We start from the raw sequence: 23,351 nt of genomic DNA on the forward strand, positions 1-23,351 counted from the left end.
CTGGACCAGACAGAAAGAGCCCCTGTATGTGCGTATTTCTGTGTGTACTGTATTAGGGGTTCACAGGTGTCTCAAGATGGGTTTGAATATATTTCCATTTTTAAGCGTGATTTAGTATGCATGAATACATTTGAACTGGAAACTAGCACAAGAGCTCTGTAAAAGATAAAATTGTTCATGCCTCATGCAGGTGTGAACTACAAACATTGTAAATCTATGAGAAGCAAACATTCAATCGTCAGTTCTTTCAAGTAGAAAAACAGTCTCTGAAGGAAAGATGAGAGCAGATCTTCAAACAATTGCATTGATGTTGAGCTAATTCATGTTTGGGGAAAAAGAAATTATTTACTTTAAAAAAATACATTTTTATTATTTGTTTCTATTACTTTTCGATGGTATATTGCAAATTGTGAACCCTGTTTATAAATAAGAAAATTTTGGACATTACACTAAATTAGCACATTAGATAAGAACTGCCACTTGTTTGAAATATTTTTTTAAAGGTGACATAGGCTTGCTATTTTAACGAGCATATTTGCAGAAACAAATGAAGAAGTGCATAAGTTTGAACATTAAATATCCTGTTTTGATACTTGTGTATGAATCATATATTGAGAAAATAGACTGGTTGATGTCTGACAAAAAGCTAGGGGAGAAGAGAAGCTAGCTATCAACATGTCAATCATACAGTGTGCTAAAAGAGCAGAGGGTCCTCGCAATGACTCATTCAGGTGCACTTCATAAGAGGAGGGTGAGAGGTTGCACTTTTAATTAGGAGCACAAGTAGAAGACACTGCCAAGAAGGACAGGAAAGGTTATGAAAGGCCAGGAGACTGCATGGTAATGGTTGGAGCCAGACCTGAAAAACTGAACAGGACTGCGCAGTCATTATTTTAAAAAAGGAGGGAAGTTCTGTGTGTGTGTGTGTGTGTGTGTGTGTGTGTGTGTGTGTGTGTGGTGTGTGTGTGTGTGTGTGTTCTGCATCTGAATCTAGATTCTTAAAAAGGCAAAATATCAATTGCTGATTTTTTTTTTCTTGATTATTGCACTGTACTAGAAAAATAGCAATGACAAAAAAACAGCAACTTGTCAACACAACTTAACTTTAAGTAAAAAAAGTCAAATTGTGCTTGTAATAAAATATAAGACAAGCAGCACAGTAACTGGTTAGCTCACCTGCCTCACAGTTCTGTGGACGTAGGTTCAAATTCCGGTCCTGCCTGTGTGGAGTTTGCAAGTTCTCAGTTTGGGTTTTCTTAAGGCACTACGGTTTTCTCCCACATCCACAAAAAATGCATAGTAGGTTAATTAAAAAGTGTAAGATGCCCATAGGTGCAAATTATTGTTTCTACAGTGCCTTGTGAAAGTATTCGGGCCCCTTGAACTTTTCAACCTTTCGGCACATTTTAGGCTTCGAACAAAGACATAAAATGTTTTTTTTTTTTTTTGTCAAGAATCAACAACAAGTGGGACACAACACTGAAGTGGAACAAAATTTATTGGATATTATAAACTTTTTTAAACAAATAAAAACCCAGTCTCAGGTCTTTTGCAGACTCCAATAGGTTTTCTTCCAGAATGGTCCTGTATTTGGCTCCATCCATCTTCCCATCAATTTGAACCATCTTCCTTGTCCCCGCTGAAGAAAACCAGGCCCAAACTAGGAGGCTGCCACCACTATGTTTGACAGTTGAGATGGTGTGTTCAGGGTGATGAGCTGTGTTGCTTTTACGCCAAACATATTGTTTTGCATTGTGGCCAAAAAGTTGGATTTTGGTTTCATCTGACCAGAGCTCCTTCTTCCGCATGTTTGGTGTGTCTCCTAGGTGGCTTGTGGCAAACTTTAAATGATACCCATAAAAAGTATCTTTGAGAAACGGCTTTCTTCTTGCCACTCTTCCATAAAGTCCAGATTTGTGCAGTGTACGGTTGTGATCCTATGGACAGACTCTCCCACCTCAGCTGTAGATTTCTGCAGTTCATCCAGAGCAGGGGTGCTCAGACTTTTTTACCACAAGATCTACTTCTCAAGCATCCAAGCTCTTGCGATCGACAGGGGGATGTGTGACGTGTTTTTTTTCATTATTATTATTATTATTTTTAGAATAATCAATGATGAACTAGAACTACCCATTACAAAAATGCAAAACATATTTATTTTAAAGTATACTGAGCATTCTTTATGCGTAAATGTATTGTTTGTGTGGCTTGCATTACCGCATGAGCAAATATTACGCAACATAATTGACTTTAAACATTTTTGTAACTATCTGAGTTCACGTTGATGATCACTAAACGCTATACGAATGAAAATGCACACCTGGGCTGTGTCACGCACGTCACTAGATTCGTCCAACTGCAGTGAGAAACACAATCTCCGATGTCCTTCCACACATCAGCCGTGGCTTCACAGCACCGTGTAACTATACTCCTTTACAGCTGCAGAGATTTCATTGAAGATAATATTTTCGCCTTATTTTCAAAAGGTCGTCTTTGAAGGACTTCTTGTTAACGATGATGTGACGAACCCGGCAACGATGTTTCAGTGGCAACTTTCGCTGTTGAACAATATTGTGTGAAAAGTGAGTGCTGTGCAGCAAATTGGGATTTTAGTTCGTTCAATTTTCTCATTCTCAGCTTGCTTTTCGGCGGAATGTCGGTGTCGTATTTTGCATAAACAGTTCGAAAATGCCGTTCCACATTTCACTACACTGGCAGATGAGGCAAACGTACTTCGAAAATGACATTGTGAAAAAGTTGTCCGCCTCACATTCTGTATGAAAGTGGTGCGTTTTTATTTTCTTAACTGCAGCATCCATACTCATGTTTAAGATTTCTTAAGCGAGAGCTTAAAATAGAGGGGGGGGGGGGTCTGGATCACTGACAGCGTGTTTTCCTGTATTGTCGTTGCTTGCACATGCGCGGTGAGCTAAAGTAAAAAAAAAAAAAAAAAAAAATACGGCTGTCTTTTTTTTTTTTTCGGCACGCCATCACGATCGACCGAAACTATGATCGCAATCGACGTATTGAGCACCCCTGATCCAGAGCCTCTTGGCTGCATCTCTGATCAGTCTTCTCCTTGTTCGGCTGGGTCTTGGTAGATTTGCAGTGGTCTGATACTCCTTCCATTTATATATGATTGCTTTCACAGTGCTCCTTGAGTTCTTTAAAGCTTGGGAAATCTTTTGTCCTTTTTTATACATATATATATGTATATATTACAGTCACGAAAAATGGTCATGGTCAAATGGTTCATAAAAAAAAAAAAAAAAAAAAAAACTTACTTGGACATCGTCCGACCGGAGTGTTGCCAGGGAAACAAGACATTGCCGACAGCTGCCCGGTAGCTGTAGACCCCCAAAAGTCCAAGTGCAAGGGCAAACTTGGACACCAACGAGCACCGTCTTTGAATCAGGAAGTAGATGAGAACCAAAGAGAAAGCGGACAGCAGAGACAGGACCACTTTGTGCTCGGAGCTACAAAGAGAAAAGGATAAAAAATAAACATGTTTTACAATTAAAAAAAGAAATACTTTGTTTCCAAAATATGTAAAAAAAAAATAGGCATATTTAAAGACGAAATAAAATTGATTAAACTGATATTCAAAGTTCTATTTACAGAAATCAAGTTTGAATAATGAAGATAACAGCCAAGCTTGAAAGACAGAACATGATAAATGGTTCATAATATTTTGATTTGCACTTTAATTTATTCATAAATAATAGTCACAACAATAGTCACAAAAGAAATGTAAATAGACCAGGTTAACCAAAGTAAACACAAAATTCAGATTTTAAAAGGTAATTTTAATCAAGGGGGGAAAAAAAAAATCAATTCAATGCAACTTGGTGCTGTGTGAAATTGCCCCCTTGTTAAATTATGAATTAACTGTTGCTTCTTCTTCTTCTTTTCCTTTTGGCTTGTCCCGTAAGGGGTCGCCACAGCATCTCATCTTTTTCCATCCAAGCCTATCTCGTGTATCTTCTTCTCCAACACCCACTGTCCTCATTTCCTCCCTCACAACATCCATCAACATTTTCTTTGGTCTTCCTCTCGCTCTTTTGTCTGGCAGCTCCATCCTCAACACCCTTCTGTCAATATACTCACTCTCTCGCCACATGGCTCAGGAATACTTCAGAAAAATATTCTTTTCCTTTTGGCTTGTCGCGTTAGGGGTCGCCACAGCCTGTCATCTTTTTCCATCCAAGCCTGTCTCGTGCACCTTCCTTCCTTCCACCCACTGTCCTCATTTCCTCACTCACAATATCCATCAACCTTTTCTTTGGTCTTCCTCTCACTCTTTTGCCTGGCAGCTCCATCCTCAGCACCCTTCTACCAATATACTCACTCTCTCGCCTCTGCACGTGTCCAAACCATCTAAGTCTGCTCTCTCTAACCTTGTCTCCAAAACATCCAACTATGGCAGTCCCTCTAATGAGCTCATTTCTAATCCTATCCAACCTGCTCACTCCGAACAAAAACCTCAATATCTTCATTTCTGCTACCTCCAGTTCTGCTTCCTTTTGTTTCTTCAGAGCCACTCTCTCTAATCTGTACATCATGGCCAGCCTCACTACTGTTTATAAACTTTGCCCTTCATCCTAGCGGAGACTCTTCTGTCGCATAGAACACCAGACACCTTCCGCCAACTGTTCCACCCCGCTTGGACCCGTTTCTTCAGTTCTTTACCAAACTCTCCATTGCTCTGTATTGTTGACCCCAACTATTTGAAGTGATCCACCCTCGCTATCTCTTCTCCCTGGAGCTTCACTCCTCCTCCGCCCCTCACATTCATGCACATATATTCTGTTTTACTTCAGCTAACCTTCATTCCTCTCTTTTCCAGCGCGTGCCTCCATCTTACTAAATGTTCTTCTGCCTGCTCCCTGCTTTCACTGCAGATCATAATATCATCGGCGAACATCGTAGTCCAAGGGGATTCCAGTCTAACCTCATCTGTCAGTCTATCCATTACTACCGCAAACAGGAAGGGGCTCAGCGTGGATCCCACCAGTCCCACCTCCACCTTAAATTCTTCTGACCCACCAACGGCACACCTAACTGATGTTCTGTTGCCCTCATACATGTCCTGTACTATTCTAACATATTTCTCCGCCACACCAGAATTGCGCATGCAGTACCACAGTTCCTGTCTTGGTACTCTGTCATGGGCTTTCTCTAGGTCTATAAAGACACAATGTAGCTCCTTCTGGCCTCCTCTGTACTTTTCCACGAGCATCCTCACGGCAAATAATGCATCTGTGGTATTCTTTCTAGGCATGAAACCATACTGTTGCTTGCAGATACTTCATCTATTACAACTCTATCCTCTCTCCCATTCTCTTCATTCATTAACTTCTAAAAGTACTGTTTCCATCTACTTAGCACTCTACTGGCAACAGTCAACATATTTCCATCGCTATCCTTAATCACATTTATGTACTGTTGCTAATCACATTTAACGGAAAGCTGAGCCCCAGGAAGTACAGTGCTCCGAAAAAGTATTGGACCCATTCTCAGATAAAGTGGAACCTCGGAGTTTCAACGTCTCGGTGGTTGTACAAATCTGGGTTCGACAAAAAAAAAATAAAAAAAAAAAATCTGTGTAAAAAAAAAAATGCGTCTGATTTCGACCTAATCCTCACTGTCTGAACTCTCTGGCAAAACTGAACCCACGTTGACACATGTAGCCGACTTGAGCCGAGCAATGTTGTGCACACACATGGCGGTACCGTGATGAGCCGCTGCCCACGTCAAGTCAAGCAGTCACTCATACTCAAGCCTGTGCATGCTCATAATGTGAGCACGCACATTCGCGAATGTTTCTCAAGATTGTTTTTTATTTTTCCAGTATTTTCTTTGCGATGGGCTCACAGAAAGACAGCAGTCCTACCAGCATCAAAGGAAAATGAAAGTTGAGGGGACCACAGTAAGAAAAGCGATAATTGCCAAGTACAAAAATTGGGTGTGTGCTTGTTACGGTTCTTGCTCGCATCATATGGCTAATTTGATTATTTCTACAATCCGAAAGAATAAAAATGTAATAAAAGGCAGCTACTACTGCCATAAGAGTGACAAGCATTACAAAGCAAACACCACATGTAATAGAAGAAATGGAGAAGCTCCTGGAGAATTACCTGGTCAAATAATGGAGGGTGACTTCGGCATCACACTTACTCATTCCGTCCCTCCACATCCATCCATTAATGCCAACACACCGCAACCCAAAACATAAATGATACATATTAAGTGGCTTTAAGAGTATGCTTTTTTTTTTTATTGTTTGGATACAGGGTGTGGGCGTTGTTACATAAACAGGAACTAAAATGGGAATTTACTATTTGGCAGACACGATGGGGGAGATGTAAAGCGTTGGCCTTACAGTTCTGAGGACTGGGGTTCAAATCCTGGCCCCACCTGTGTAGCGTTTGGATGTTCTTGCAGTGCCTACGTGAGTTTTTACCCGGCACTCTGGTTTCCTCCCACATCCCAAAAAAACATGCCTTTATTGGAGACTCTAAATTGTCCCCTAGGTGTGATTAAGAGTGCGACGGTTGTCTGTCTCCATGTGCCATGCGATTGGCTGGCAACTAGTTTAGAGTGTGCCCGATGACAGGTGGGATTGGCTCCAGCACTCCCATGACCCTCCTGAGGATAAGCAGCTCAGAAAATGGATGGTTGAATTTACTATTTGGAGGTTGATAACAAACTAATTTACATCATTTCCTAAGGATTTGGGGTTTTTTATGTTTAACAATACGGACATTGAACACTTCACAAGATCAAATTCTGTTCAAACCCAGAGGTTCTACTGTACTTACATTTTTGAATAGGCTCCTCACTGAAACGTTTAATATGATCAAACAAATACAGCCCTATGATGGCACAAGCCATTGCAATCCGTAGGCCGGTCCCAAGCTCGGATAAATGCAGAGGGTTGCATCAGAAAGGGCATCCAGCTTAAAACTTTGCCAAACAAATAAGAACATTCATCTAAAGAATCCCATACCCGATCGGTTATGCCCCGGGTTAATGTCCGCCCCTGGCATTGTTAACCGGTGGGGCATCAGTGGAAATTCAGCTACCGTGGGTTGAAGATGAATAAGCGGAGGAAAGCGGATTCTTCGGCAGAAAGAGAAAAGGGAAGTACAGAGCCTACAACTGAGTGTAGGGACTTTGAAAGTTAGGACCATGAACTAGGACTTATCGTAAAGTAGTGGTAGGGGAGAGTGTAGCTAGAAAGCATAAGATGCTGGTATGAAGAAAGATTAAAAAAAAAGGTAGCAGAGAACTATGTGATACAAGCTGAAAAAGGAGTGTGGCCTTTCGGAAAGAGGTGAGACAGGTTCTCGATGGACAGGAGGAGCTCCCAGAAGACTGGATTACTACAGCCAAGGTGATCAGAGAGATGGGCAGGAGAATATTGTGTGTGTCTTCTGGTAGGAAACGTGAGAATGAGACTTGGTGGTGGACCCCAAAGTACAGGAAGTCATACAGAGAAAGATGTTAGTGAAGAAGAAGTGGGAAAGAGAGGACTGAGGTGAGGCGAAAGGATTACATTGAGATGTGACATAGGGTAAAAGTAGAGGTGGTGAAGGCTAAACAAGAGGCAGTCCCTCCCTATACCAGGTTGGACACTAAAGAAGGAGAAAAGCATAGATGAGGTAGCAGAGGAGTTTCGTACTTAGAAACAAGATGATCTGTCATAATCTGAGCAACAAGTGGAGGTTGGAGAAAAGATAGAAAGGGAAACGTAATTATGTTAGTTGCGCACTGAAACCTTAAGAGAAATGTTTGTCTTTGAGAGTAGATGTGAATGTATAGAGATTGGATATAAATTACAATTAATGAAAACATAATCCTAATCATTTATTAGCTATTTGGTTGTTCACATATAAATTGACCACAGCTAATACAACCAGTTCGATGGACTAATGAAAGAAATATTAACCTTTCCTGAAGTAATGGAACTGTAGTTCCATGTTTACACCTACATGTTGTAGTCTACCTTTAGCCCAACATTTGCTGATTTTGGCACTCCCGTAACCCTTGTGAGGATAAGCGGCTTGGAAAATGAGTGGATGGATGGATATAATAGATAACCCAGAATATGTCTTTGTTTAAATGCACTAAATTATTGGAACAAGGGACTGACAACCATCGACATAGACAGATTCTATTTGGAGATATTTCTTTTCGAAAACTTTTTTTCCTAATTTTCTCTCTCCAATATTTATTTTTGGGTTGAACCAGTCACAAAAAACAACTCTTGGTACTTTATCCCTGCTTGCTCAAGAATTTTAAATGTTTAAAAAAAGTAAAAATGTTAAAAAAAAAAAAAAAAAAAAAAAAACACTTTTCACCCCACTGCTATTTTCGTGACCATTATTTATACATTTTGTTATTCGTGGTCTGGGCTGGTCCCCATTCTCGGCAAATAGTGTGGATTCACTGTACTTTCTACTGGTAACACTAATTGAAAGTGCAAATGTGAAATACCATTATGCAGCAAAATATTAGTTTTGAACAAAGTCACATAAAATCTAAAATGAGATCACTGAAATTTTTTAGAGAACTAGCAGGAGACAGCTGGAAAAATTGGGAGAGTTGAATATAAGATGGATGGGTGACCCTCAAACTGTGGATCAAATCGGTAGAGCAGGTCATTACGTAACCGAAGAGTTGCCAGTTCAAACCCCGGCTCCAACTTTCTGTATGTCGGAGTGCCCTTGGGAAAGACACTGAATTCCAGTGGGCATAATAGTGCCTTCCATAGCAGTAGCCACCCATCGGTGTATGAATATGGGCATGAATCTCTGTGTGGCTTTGTAAAGCACTTTGGGCACTGCCATGGTGTTGATAAAAACGCTAAAACCATGGAGTCAATTTAACTTCAACAGTAACTTGAAAGATTGAAATACCAACATTTTCTAGATCCAGTAGTTGTCAACTTTGAGCAATGCAATGTCAACCTCATTTGCTTAAGCTACCCTAAACTGTGCCTAAAGTGTAATGGAAAAAAACTTTATGGGCCACAGGACCCTTTTGCTACCAGGAAGCCGAAGTTTCTGTGTTGGTTGGTGGAAAAGCCCAATTGGTGGTAGGACCCTGAGGGCGGACGAAATCTGCCCGGAGTTCCTAAAAGGCTTTCGTGGTTGACATAACTCTGGAACAAAGCACGAACATTGGGGTCAGTGCCTCTGAATTGGCAGACTGTGACGGAGGGTGCATTCCAACTACAGGGCCATCATACCCCTTAGCCCCCTTCTTAAGGTCTATTTGGAGGTGCTGGGGAAAATGGTTCCATCGGGAGGTTGAATATCAGATTCAGGAGGAGCAATGTGGTTTTTGTCCTGTCCCAGGAACAGCAGACCAGCTATGCATCCTCTCTTGGGTTCTGGAGTATGCATGGGAGTTAACACAAGCAGTCTATGTGTGTTATATTTACTTGGAAAAGGTGTTTGAAGTGTCCTGTGGTGCTATGAGAGAATGGGATACTTGACCGCTTAATACAGCCTGTTCGGTACTTGTATGATCAGTTTTTGGTCTGTCTTACCAACAGTAAGTCAGATTCATCTCCACTGACTGTTAAACTCCAACAAGGTGGCCCTTTTTCAGAATTTTTTTTCCTAATGTTTGTCAACAGAATCCCTAGGCACAGCCGAGGCGCTGATGGGATTCCCTTTGGCGATTTCAGTATTATATCTCTGCTTTTAGCAGATGATGTGGTTCAGATGGGTCTGTCAAGCCGCGACCCTGCATGTCTGCATAAATTGTGATCTGATATCCAACTCATACACAGCTGTTTAATTTTCAAGATGCAGCTGCATATCCTATTGTGGGTGTTTCTATGTTTATTTTCTGTTTAAAATTATTACAATGTAACGCTTGTCAGGAGACTGTCAATTATGATTTCATAATTTAATATTGGTCACCTGTTAAGCCAATGGCCCAGATCAGGAAGATGAGCCCACTGGACACCTGTCTGGTTGAGATAGCGCAGCAGTCGACAGCAGAGCAAAACGAAGGGCGGTGTAGCTAAAGCTAACCACTTCTCAGAGTAGATCTCTTCCTTATGGTAGTCTTTGTAAGGAGGGACATGCTCTTCCTGATCTCCCGGGTTGGTCTTCTCTTTGAAGTACATATCTTCTTTATGGAAGTCTTTATAAGGAAGGATATGCTCTTCTTCACCACCCGGGCCGCTCTTTTCTCTGAAGTACTTGCAACACACATCCTGGAAGACTACGATGCAGAGGGTGTTGAGCAGGAAGTACCAAGTTTGATGCTCCTCCTCTATGAAGCTGCTGGATGCCAAACTGAGGGTGTGACCAGCTGTGCCCACCAGCAGCAACGCATCCAACTCTGACAGCGACCATTCACTGCTACTGCTTTTCAATGGTGACTGTGAAAAGGAAGAAATGTTTAACCTTTAAAGCAGTAAAATGAATGCCAAGTGGTTGTTTTTTTTTTTCTTACGTGGACTCACACACACACACACACACACACACACACACATGTCACACTTACAATCAAACCCAAAGATGATTTAGGTGAGATTTTGACTGCCTGTAGACTTCCACACACTCAAAGATCCAAGCCTGAATTTGGGCCCTTGGCCTTACTTCAACAAATGTACTACAACTACCGTTTTTCTTTGACAACTTTGTGACAAACATGTGAAAGTTAAACCAAAAATGAAGTCCAAATAGTCTCAGAGAAATAAAAGTATTTATTGAATGTCTTCCAATGTAAAGTTATTTTCACTGGGTTTTCATTATACTTTTTCTGCATCAGTTCTTTGCAAGTTAGCAGAAGGGAAATGAGAAGTCACCTTTAAAGATATATTATAATGGGCAGAGGGATGGAGCAATAAAAGATTAGACCAACCGACCAAAAGTTTTGCCCTTCAAAGTAACTATTCCCAGTACCATTCTACAGATAAGTGTTTGTTGAATTTGACGATGTCACTAACCCTAACCGTATGGAAAAATAAACTCGACATAAACATCGCCAAAACAGGACTCAACAGCATAGGTAACAATGCCAAGTTAGATATAGCATCAGCATGTGGGTTTTTGTTTGTTTTCACCCAACTAACTACTTTTCTCTCTTCTAAGTATATTATATATAATGTTTTATTAATTTACATGTCTGGTTCTGTAAAGTAGAGGTGGGGGACTTGAGTTACATTACTTGACTCGAATCAAACTTGAGTTGCTACTTTGGAACATGCTTACTAAAACTTGCAAAATTACATAGAGTGGCTTGACTCGTTGCGCTAAACTAGCGCATCAGTCATAATGTGGCAGATCTCCAATTGAAACGAATGTCATAAAGCAATAACCTACAAAGTACACAAAATGAATGCATTCACCCATTCACAAACTCCCTAATATATCTGGGAAACAGGCATCAAAAACAACATAGACATTTTAAAATCTGATGATTACATATTTTCCTCCCATATACTCCCACAGAATATTTCAATATTGATTAGTTACATGGTAATATACTGAAAACACGTGCAAAATTTATCATGATCTTCCATCTGCATTGTATAATGGCGCCTATCTAGTATTGCACTTGAAAATGAAATCAAACTACCAACACCTCGGAATTACCACCAATCAATTTTATATACAGTAATACCTAATTTTTCGCAGTAAATTGGTACCAGATACACCCGCAAAAAGTGAACAACTGGGAAGTAGGGGTAAATGGCTTTTTTTTTTGCTTCATAAGTCCTTGTCGTCTTGCTGGGGATGCCGCATTAAACCCCATCAATGCGGCTTCCCACGACAGTACTGTACTGATGAATCCTGGAGATTTTTTGTTTTTGTTTTGAATTATTATTTTTATTTATTTATTATACTTCATTGGTCCATGTCGTCACGTTGGGGATGGCGCATTAATACGTAGAGATCTGGCTTTGGGGGGGGGGGGGGATCCACAATGCACTGAATCCACGATAGGTGATCCGTAAAGTAGAGAGGGATTACTGTATAAACATAATTCACTAAACTTTTCTCTATTCCTCACCACCACAATAGCTTGTGTAATTTTTCATTTTCAAGTTCATTCTTAGAGCTGGACTGTACACACCAGCGGGCCAATATTGGCCCACAAGTCATATATGAGATACCAATGATTTACCCATTTTTCAGTGTGGGGGGCGCGGGGAGGGGGGTATTAGTAAGTGCAAAATAAAGTGGATAAACTGTAGTATTTTAACCCATCTGAGCCCTCATAAAAAAATACAGACCCCAATTCCAATGCAGTTGGGATATTGTATACGACAAATATAATTAGAAACATTGTCATTTTAAATTTAATGCATGCAACACATTCGCCAAAAACTGGGATAGGGGCAATAAAAGGCAGGGAAATTTCAAGAATGCTAAAAAAAAAAAAAAAAAAAAAAAAAAAATCCCAGCTATTTGGAACATTTCCATGTTAATTCGAAACAAGTCAGTGTCATAATTGGGTAAAGAAAAAAAAAAAGAGCATCACGAAAAGGCTCTGTTGTTCAAGAGCAAGGATGCAGCCAGGGTCATTATTTGTAAAAAACTGCTTGAGCAAAAAGTGTAACAGTTTATTTTAATCTGCCAACAATAGCAAGGAATTTACGTATTTCATAATCTAGAGTCCATTAAAGCATCAAACGAGTAAGAGAATCTGGAGAAATCTATGCATGGACGGCCAAAATCCAACATTTAATCCAGTGACCTTACATCAGTCTGGAACCACTGCATTTAAAATCTGTATAATCGTGGAAAGGATATTGCCATGTGGACTCTGTTAATCCTGCTTGTCACTACATCTACACAAATGAACAAAGTCTTTTGTACCCCTGTAATAATAAAAGAAAAAAAAACGGTGGTCACAGAAATAACTTGAATTTAACTAAAGTAACAACATATTTAATGAAAATAAACAAATTGGTGTTCAACAATTTTTTTTTCTGTAGATCTTAAATTTCTGGATAATATCTAAAACTGTAGTCACAAGAACATCAAGATACTTGGAGATACGGTTTAATTTTCTTTGGAGATGGTTATTGTTTTTAAAATACAGACCCTTTCCAAAAAATTTAATATCATAGAAGTTTTATTTCAAAAATTCAATTCAGTTAGTTAGACATTCATAGATAATAAATTCAGGGACTGTAATTTAATTACTTTCAAGTATTTATTTTTTTCACAATTTGAGCCTTCAGATAATAGGACCTAGAAAATTAGAAATTGAAATCAAATCACGATTTACTTTACTTTGGAGGTGGGAAAAAAAAAAGAAATTTGGGGTCACCTAAAAATCAACCAAAAAAAATCATATGTTCAAATCGACATACCAGTCCATTAATCTTCAATACTTGGTTGGGAATCCATCCATCCATTTTCTACCACTTTTCCGGGTCTAGTGGCGGGGGAAGTAGCTTCAGCAGGAATATCCAGACTTCCCTTTCCCCAGCCACTTCTTCCAGCTCTTCCGGTGGGATCCTGAGGCGTTTGCAAGCCAGCCGAGAGACGTAGTCTCTCCAGCGTGCCCTGGGTCGACCCCGGGTTCTCTTTCCAGTGGGACATGCGCGGAACACGCCACCAGGGAGGCGTCCTGGAGGCATCCAAATCAGATCCCCCAGCCACCTCAACTGGCTCCTTTCTTGGGTCTGGTGCCACTTTGTTTACACTTCATAATAATTGAAACTATTTCCTAAAATTATTTAACTCCATATTTTCCCTTATTAATGTACACATAGCACAACACAGACAAAAAAAATGAATTGTTGAGATAGTCGGAGATTTTGCCAGGTAATAGAGCGAGAGGAAGACCAAAGAAAAGGTTGATGGATGTTGTGAGGGAGGACATGAGGACAGTGGGTGTTAGAGAGGAGGATGCATGAGATGGGCTTAAATGGAAAAAGATGACACACTGTGTCGACCCCGAACGGGACAAGCCGAAAGAAAAAGAAGAAGTTGAGATATTCGTAGTTATTAAAAATGAAATCAGAAATATCAGACAGCCATAAGTATTCAAACCCTTTCCTGTGAGAATCATTTAAGTCGGGTGCAGTCCATTTCTTATGAACATCCTTGACTGTTCTGGATCCTCACTAAAGTCCAGCTGTGTCTAATACTGGACTTGATTAGGAAAGCCACACACCTGTCTATATCAGACCATACGGCTCAGAGTGCATCTCAGAGAAAATGAAAATTATGAGCTCAAAGGCAAAGGCTTGAAGATGTCAGAGACAGAATTGTGGTAAGGCACAGATCAGGCCAAGGGTACAAAAAAAAACATCTGCTGTATTTAGTTTCCTTTAGTACAATGTCATCTCTAATCCTTGAATGGAGACATTTGGGATGACCAGAAACCTTCTGTGAGCTGCCTGGCCAGCCAAGCTGAGCAATTGGGGTAGAAGAGCCTTGGTGAGGGAGGTAAAGAACCCAAATTTCACAGTGACTAAGCTCCAGAGTTGCAGTCGGGAGATGGAAGAAAGTTGTAGAAACTATCATTGCAGCCCTCCATCAGTCGGTGATTTATGGCAGTGTGACCCGACAGAAGCCCCTCCTCGGTGCTAGGCACATTAAAACCCACATGGAGTTTTTAAGAAAGACCTCAAGGACTCCATGATGATGAGGAATAAGATTCTCTTGTCTGATGAGATAACAATACAGTGAAAAAAATAAGTATTTGAACACCCTGCTATAGTGCAAGTTCTTCCAATTAGAAATCATGGAGGGGTCTGAAATTTTCATCGTAGGTTCCTGTCCACTGTGAGAGAGATAATCTAAAAAGAAAAACCCAGAAATCACAATGTATGATTAACAATTTATTTGTGTTACAGCTGCAAATAAGTATTGGAACACCTGTCTCTCAGCTAGAATTATGACCCTCAAAGACGTGTTAGTCCGCCTTTAAAAGTCCACCTCCACACCATGTATTATCCTGAATCAGATGCACCTGTGTGAGGTCAGGTGTGAGGTTGGAAAGGGGTACGGAGAAATTGCCAAGCAGCTTGGTGAAAAAAGGTCCACTGTTGGAGGAATCATTAGAAAATGGAAGAAGCTAAACATGACAGTCAATCTCAATCGCAGTGGAGCCCCATGGATGATATCACCTCGTGAGCACGCAATGATCCTTCGAAAGGTGATGAATCGGCCCAGGACCACACAAGTATTTGAACACCTGAGAAAACCAATGTTAATATTTTGTACGGTCGCCTTTGTTTGCAATTACAGAGGTCAAACGTTTCCTGTAGTTGTTCAGCAGGTTTGCACACGCTGCAGGGGATTTTGGACAACCCCTCCACATAGATCTCTAGATCAGACAGGTTTCTGGGCTGTAGCTGAGAAACACAGACTTTCAGCTCCCTTCAAATATTTTCTATTGGGTTTAGGTCTGGAGACTAGTTAGGCCACGCCAGAACCTTGATATGCTTCTTACAGAGCCACTCCTTGGTTTTCTGGCTGTGTGCTTCGGGTCATTGTCATGTTGAAAGACCCAGCCACGACCATCTTCAATGCACTGACTGAGGGAAAGATGTTGTTTCCCAGAATGTCACAATTCATGGCCGCGGTTATCCTTTCCTTAATACAGTGCAGACGTCCTGTCCCATATGCAGAAAAACACCCCCAAAGCATTATGCTACCACCTCCATGCTTCACAATAGGGATGGTGTTCTTGGGATGGAACTCATTATTCGTCTTCCTCCAAACACGGTTACTGAAATTATGACCAAAAAGTTCCACTTTTGTCTCATCTGACCACAAAACTTTCTCCCATGACTTCTCTGTATCATCCAAATGGTCCTTGACAAACTTAAGACGGGCCTTGACGTGCTGGTTTAGGCAGGGGAACATTCCGTGCCATGCATGATTTCAAACCATGACGTCTTAGTGTCTTACCAACAGTCACCTTGCAAACGGTGGTCCCAGCTCTTTCAGGTCATCGACCAAGTCCTGTGGTATAGTCCTGGGCTGATTCCTCATCTTTCTAAGGATCATTGAGACCCCACGAGGTGTTATCTTGCATGGGGCTCCACTTTGCTCCAACAGTGGACCTTTTTTCCACCAAGTTACTTGGCAATGTCTCTGTAGCCTTTTCCAGCCGTGTGAAGTTGTACAATTTTGTCTCTGGTGTCTTTGGACAGCTCTTTGGTCTTGGCCATGTTACAAGTTTGAGTCTTACTGATTGTATGGAGTGGACACGTGTCCTTATGCAGCTAACAACCTCACACAGGCTCAGGATAATACATTATAATAATAATAATTTTTTTTTCTAAAGGCGGAGAAACAGGTCTTTGAGGATCTGAATTCTAGCTGATAGACAGTTGTTCAAATACTTATTTGCAGATGTATCACAGAAATTGTAAAAAAAAAAAAAATCATATCGTGATTTCTGGATTTTTCTTTTTAGATTATCTCTCTCACAATGGACATGCAGCTACGATGAAAATTTCAGACCACTCCATGATTTCTAAGTGGGAGAACTTGCAATATAGCAGGTTGTTCAAATACTTATTTTCTTCACTGTAGGAGTTTTTGGTGTTGATTCTAAGCAGTATGTGTGGAGAAAACCACTTACCTATCCAGTACAGTCCCAACAGTGAAGTATGATGCTGGGAGCATCATATTGTGGGGCTGTTTTTCAACTACACTGACAAGAACGGGGATATCCTGGACAAAAATTCCCCCATGAAGCGGTGTTCTCCCACCTCATTCCACTCTTTCTGGACCCCTGCTATTTTCTTGAATCTTCTCAGATTGATAATCCACTAAACCCCATGGTTCTCTTTTGCTGATGCATCTTGTCCCGACAGAATTTGTCCTTCCACTAGACTTCCAATTGATATGCTTGGACACAGCACTCTGTGAACACCCAGCCTCCATAGCTTTGAAAATTTGTGGCTACCATCCTATGGAGAGTATTGATGATGGTCATCTGGCCAGTTTAGCAGTCTGCAGTCTTCCCCATGTTCAACCCAACTCAGACAAATGAACCAAACTGAAGCAATTTAAGGACACCTGTTGAAACTTGTGCAAGTGCTTCTAGGTTAGTAGGTAATTAAATTGTGGAAAAATAATTAAATGAATACATGAAATTGTTTAACTTGTGGACCCCGAATCTTTAATCTATCATGGTTTAACATTTGAATGGAATTGTGGAAATAAAAACTTTTCCATGGCATTCCAATTTTTTTGAAAGGGTCTGTAATTATTTTTAAAGCAATATCTGATTTTCATTGATTCATTTTTCTAAGTATTTTGTGGACAATAACGTTTGTCAGAGTAAAGTTATTTCTATGACCACTGTGTTTTTTTTCTGACGGGTACCTATAACTTTGTCTACGTGTGTATAAAGGAAAGTTAAAACTATGCCAAGCAAAGCAAAAATCATATATCAACAACCTTCAGAGCCACTTCTTTTCTGGGCCAGAGCTCATCTGAGATGGACTGACGCAAAGTGGAAAAGTGTTCTCTGGTTTGACGAGTCCACATTTCAAATTGTTTCTGGAAATCATGGACGTTGTGCCCTCTGGGTGAAAGAAGAAAAGGGCAAACTATTTTTCTCCCCGCAAAGTTCAAAAGCCAACATCTGTGATGGTAAGGAGATGTGTTACTGCCAATGGCAAAAGTAACTGCACATCTCTGAAGGCGCACTAATACAGATAGGTACATGCAGGTTTCGGAACGTGTTTGGTACATGCATGTTTTGAAGTAACATAATGCTGCCATTCAAGCCAAGTATTTTTTCAGGGATATCTCTACTTACAGTGCTGTGAAAAAGTGTTTGCCCCCTTCCTGGTTTCAATTTCTTTTTTTTTGTTTTTGTTTTTGCATAGCTATAACACAAAGGTTTCAAATCATCGAACCAATTTTAATATCACTCATAGACAACCTATGGAAATAAGAAATCCAAACCTTTCTGACCATGAGTCTTTCATATCACTCTGGAGGAATTTTGTCCCACTCTTCTTTGCAGAACTGTTTCAACTCCATCACATTGGAGGGTTTTCTAGCATGAACAGCAGCCACAGCATCTCAATCGAATTTAAATCCAGACTTTGACTTGGCCACTTCAAAACCTTAATTTTGTTGGGGGTTTTTTTAGCTACTCAGTGGTGGACTTTCTAATGGGTTTCATTGTCAGGGTTAGGGTTAGGGTTAGCCAATTGAAAACTGCTTTTTTTTTTAATTTCCTTGTGTTTTCTCTGGGTGATATTAAAACTGGATTTGATGATTTGAAACCCTGGGGGCACATTGCAGCAACTGGTAAGAGCGTTGGCCTCACATTTCTGTGGACCGGGGTACAAATCCCAGCCCCGCCTATATAGACTTTGCATGTTCTCAGTGTGCCTGCATGGGTTTTCTCCCACATCTCAAAAGAATGCATTAGTTGGAGACTCTAAATTGCCCCAAGATGTGATTGTGAGTGTGACTGTTGTCTTCTGCAAGCAGTTCAGGGCTTACCCTGCCTCCTCCCCGAAGATAGCTGGGATAGGTTCCAGCACTCCCATAACCCTTGTGAAGATAAGAAGCTCAGGAAATGGATGGATGTATTCAAACCATGCGTGATAGATATGAGGGGAAAAAAATGAAATCAGGAGGGCGCAAAAACCTTTTCACAGCACTGTATGTCAGTGAGACAATGACAAGACACATTGGTATTGGGAGTAAGACAGTGAGTATTAGACTCGCCTGCCAGCAGTCAAGACATCCCTCCCTCTCTCCCTCCCTCCCTCCCTCTGACTATTGGACAACTGAAATTGTACATTAAAGTGCCACTGTCATGAAATGCATGATTTTTAGTATATTATTAATGAAAAAACGGCAGCCGACATGGACCCATGCGCTTTTTCACCACAAAACATGTTTTTGACGTGTACAGCTTTTTGTAACTCCCGCCATGAAAATCCTCTCGAGGGATTCGAGAAGGAGCAGGAAGTGATGTAAAGGATAGACCCGCCCTCAAGGGGACTCGTTTGTTTCCATTAGTTTTATCTTCGGGAAGGTAGCTCGTTGTTCCTTCGTGTTAGCCAAAATGCCTGCTCGTTGCATTGCTGGACATTGTTTGAACACTCGGGAGGATGGATTTACCCTTTATAAGTTTGCAAGACACCTGGTTCGTCGTGAAAAATGGATTGCAAAGGACGAGAGCTTCGTGGGTTCAGAATGACAGGTAGGTATGTATACAGCTACTATAAAAAATAATAGTTTGGGGCGGACCATGCAAGCCGTCTCTCATAAAGTAACATAAGATACGCGGACGAAATGTGTCGATATGCGCGTCGGACGGCGTTGGGCTGCTGCGTCACTTCACCAGCGAACCGCACGGGCTCCCGGACGGCGGCGGCTCTGAAGAACGCTGCCACAATGCAGCACTCTGCCGCGTGCAACAACAACGCAGTAAAGCGCCCCGGCTCGACGGTGTTGTTCATCGCTTATTGCGGAGTCTATGAACAAACCCCTAAAGCAGCATGGCTCGGCTCTGCCTCACTCAGCCACGTGCGACTACAATGCAGTAAAGCGCCCGGGCTCAACGGTGTTATTCATCGCGTACTACAGCGGATGTTAACAACCCCCTGAAGCAGCATGGCTTGGCTCCGTGATAAGCCACCTCGGCGCCGAAAATGACCCACACTGGCCGGCTGGGATGAACCGCGATGGCTCATCTCCGCCGCGGAAGTGGATTGGACGGGAGGCGGTTTGGCCGTGGTCGCATATCATCTGAATATGGCTCGAAACAATAGTGTAATATTGCCCGGTAACTTCACTCGGTTGTATGGTGTTCTCCTTTTCGAAAAGAGCTTCTGTGTATGTATGGCGACCACTTGGATGTCGTAGAATGACACTTCTGCAACTTTGCGCATGGATGACGCGCTATCCGCTCACATTTATTTTTTCGTATAGACATTGAAGTGAATAATGTTATATGTATTTTTCATTACAATGTCTATTTTAGAATGTTTATAGGGATGACACTTGGCCTTTAAGCAAGAATGGGGACTAATTCCACCAGCTTCAACAATGGATGTCCTCAGTTACCAAACACTGACTGAGTGTTGTTAAAAGTAAAAGTGACATCATGGTAAAAAAAAATGCCCATTTCCCATCTTCGGAATGTGTTGCAGGCATCCAATAATTAATTTTTGTATTGGTAGTGTATGCAATTGAATATACTTGGGGCTTGAAAGGGATTGTCAAATTATTGCATGCTCTTTTTATTTACATTTTAAAAAACGTCCTATCTTTATTCGAATTGGGGTTAGTATCATTGTTCCCCTATTACCATAATGATAGAACTCGGAAGTGAACAATTAGGGCAAGTGACAAATATATACAGTATTAAACTGAATTGTGAATTCCAAGAACAAGTGAAAACACACTATTCCAGTCAATTTAATACTCTTGTGTTTTCTATGAGTTTAAATATTTGTTGGCTTTAAAAGATAAAGTGTTAGAAATGGCAACACTTAAATGCACAACTCACCTTCCCGTATAACTTTGGTCCCAAGGGAATTCGTCTTGCCATCATCGAGAGCAGCAAACAAGACATGGCTGAAGAGAAGGTGATAGCAGCAAACACAAGACCCCAGGAGAGGCTGCAGAAGAAGCATGAGCTCTCAGTAGATGTGCACACCAGCACATGCACAGACGCAAGCAGTAGGCACAAGAGGTAAAAAGGCAACGAGAGCAGTGCCGAGATGACTGGGAGGTCCACGGATGCTGAGCTACTCAGTGCTTCAGGCATGGCCAACAATAAGACCAAGAGCAGCTTGGAGAGAATAGAGTAAAAAAACTTAAATTAGTACTACTGAATGGTGGAAAGGTTACAGCAATTGCATATGAATTTCAATAAGTGTCGACGTAGAGTTGTGTTTAAGTGATTATCTGATTGGTGAATGAACATTCAAATTAACAAATTATCATTGATCATTTTACACTTGAGACTATGTGAGTCCCAGGATGCACATGTCAGAAAAACAATGAGTCACACCTCTTGGAACTATGTGTCTCAGCAACTTAACATCACAGAGTACAGATACAGTAATGGTCACCTACATCGCGGTTCTTGGTTCACAGTTGTTAGTCTTTTAAACATTTTATACCGTTTGTGCAATATTTTTGTCTTATCTATTGCTCTTCCTCCCTTTCAAAAAATATTTTAGAATACATTTTCCCAAAACCTTTCAAGTTAAACGATAGTGTCAATGTTTTATTACGCCAATGAAATAATGATATAACATATTAAAGACTTATAAGCGCCTAATTCTACCCTGCTAATCAAACACAGGAGCACAATAGTGTAACAATGTTCTCTCATTCACTGAAAAGTTATTTGACGATATGAGCAAGTGAATAAATAATTTCAAATAAAGTGCTGAACTTGGAAAAAAGGTTTGAGTTTCTACTTTTCTGGATGGCATCTTGACAACAGTGAAGTCTCAAACAATTTTACATACTTATTTTAACTGAACGGTTTTAGAGGTTATGTTTGTTCAACACTTTTGTTCTGCTTTGACATTTTATTAGACTTTTCATAAGCACTCCCAGTGGGAACTTCCCACTTAAAAGCCTTTGTGCCTCTTCACAGCTAGCATTTTATGACAGTTTAATACATTAGCCTCAAGGCTTTGTACTACTACAAGTTTTGGAAGTGTTTAGTTTGATCAAACTAAAATGAAGAAACCCAGAGAGAGAAAAGCAAAGCCCTCCCATTAAGGAGCATAATGATAACCCATTTTACTCTCAATCCTCTGGGGCCACATTTGTAACATTTTTCACCTACTTGACTCAAACCTTTGCCACTTACAGATCAGTTTTCTTATATTTAAAAATCTTCAATTGCCTCATCATATTTATGCATCAAATTTATGAATTATTTTTGGAATCAGAAATCAAGGGTAATGGGATTTTCAAGTATTATTGATGTTTGGTAACACACAAATGCTTACAATCTTTGAATGTTATCAGTTATAACAATTTGAAATTTTTGCTCAGATTTGAACAAGAATCATGGAAGTTGACATTATTTGCCTTAGTGGGCCACATAAAATCATGTGGCAGGTTGGATCTGGCCCCCGGGCCTTGAGTTTGACACCTGTGCATTAAATTGTCTGTCACCATTAAAAAAAAGGCAACACTTTCGACGGAACTCATAAGAGACACATTCCACATTGTTGTTATTTTAGTAAAGTAGACATATGCACTAATAAAAGCAACAAAACTTTCACCTTTTGTCTTTTTTCTCAATTCGACGTCGCATTTTCGCAACTGCCGTCTTGGCGCTTCTCAAACGCTTTTGACGTAAGTGTGTTATGTCAACTACAGAACTGCCTGTCACCCGTCTTCGCGACTGTCTCCACTGTAAAGCTGATTCGGAATTATGATTTTCAATGTTTTTTTTAAATTCACAAAATGGGAATTTTGACACAGATACTGCGATGCAAAACTGCTTGGTGAGCCTTGCAGACACAGGTAGGTAAGCACATAGGTAAGAAACATTGTGTGTCAGTGGATGCACATTGGATGCACTCTTTTAACCAGTCATCATTTTGTGGATTTAGGATGCGCGATGTACATCAAATGAGATCCCTGTATTATTACACCTAAACTATTTATATATTGAATATATACTGGTACTTTAATATGTTCTAGGGGAAAATATTCTTCAAATAAATAGAAACTGAACATCCATTTTTCAGATTAGGGCATTGTCTTGTTGAAGTTTGACAGAGATTGCAATCTACTACAGACAATAACTTACAGAATAGTAACTGAAGAAATGAGAAGAAAATCCCTGGTCCTTACCTGAAATACAAAGACCATTCCAGCAATCATGGAGTAAACGTCGTACTTGCCCAGCTCTTTGCTGAGGGCTGAGCTCATGGCAGACAGTGCCTCCAAGTACTGTTTCAGGAGCTTCTTGCCCATGTTGGTCAAGACCTCTGATGTGTTCCCCTCCAGGTAGCGCTTCATCCAGCTTCCGTGTGCCTTTTCTGCCACACGGTATTGTTCAAATCCTGCCTCTACATCAGAAAAAAGGCACAAAATTTTGTACTACTGACTGGAGCCGTGTTTTACAAATTTGGTATTCAGTATTATGATGGAAAACTGAATCAGGAGGTCTAAAATGATAATTGTACTCACTTTTTGGGGTCAACAAAACTAACTGAATGAACTAAAGTCTGGTTTGAAGTCTTGAACATCAGAGATTCATTTTTTCCCGAAAGTAAATATTTCTTACCCAGGAAAATGGACTGACAATTAGGCTTAAGGCTTGTTTATACTCACATAAGCGGCAACCGCACTGACATCACTGCGGCTATCCCACATGCAGTTTGCCTTTATATT

General features: G+C 40.6%; 1 protein-coding gene across 8 annotated transcripts in view; it reads right to left on the reverse strand.

The window, feature by feature from the left end:
• The window catches only part of pigg (phosphatidylinositol glycan anchor biosynthesis class G (EMM blood group)), a 107,564-nt gene that overhangs the window by 35,432 nt on the left and 48,781 nt on the right, over window positions 1-23,351 (reverse strand). For 7 of the 8 annotated variants that reach the window (XR_009797115.1, XM_061834940.1, XM_061834941.1 and 4 more), the window contains 4 exons: window positions 22,809-23,026; window positions 20,488-20,772; window positions 9,936-10,402; window positions 3,285-3,476 (listed from right to left, as the gene is read on the reverse strand). Coding sequence is in view for 7 of the 8 variants with exons in the window: in XM_061834940.1 (XP_061690924.1) it covers window positions 3,285-3,476; window positions 9,936-10,402; window positions 20,488-20,772; window positions 22,809-23,026 (1,162 nt within the window). In the remaining variant the exon portion in view is untranslated. Of the gene's footprint in view, window positions 1-3,284; window positions 3,477-9,935; window positions 10,403-20,487; window positions 20,773-22,808; window positions 23,027-23,351 lie in introns of those variants that run through there. The other variant, XM_061834944.1, reaches the window with a different exon arrangement.

The sequence above is a fragment of the Syngnathoides biaculeatus genome, chromosome 11 (genome assembly GCF_019802595.1).
Source record: "Syngnathoides biaculeatus isolate LvHL_M chromosome 11, ASM1980259v1, whole genome shotgun sequence".
In the NCBI taxonomy this organism is placed as follows: domain Eukaryota; kingdom Metazoa; phylum Chordata; class Actinopteri; order Syngnathiformes; family Syngnathidae; genus Syngnathoides; species Syngnathoides biaculeatus.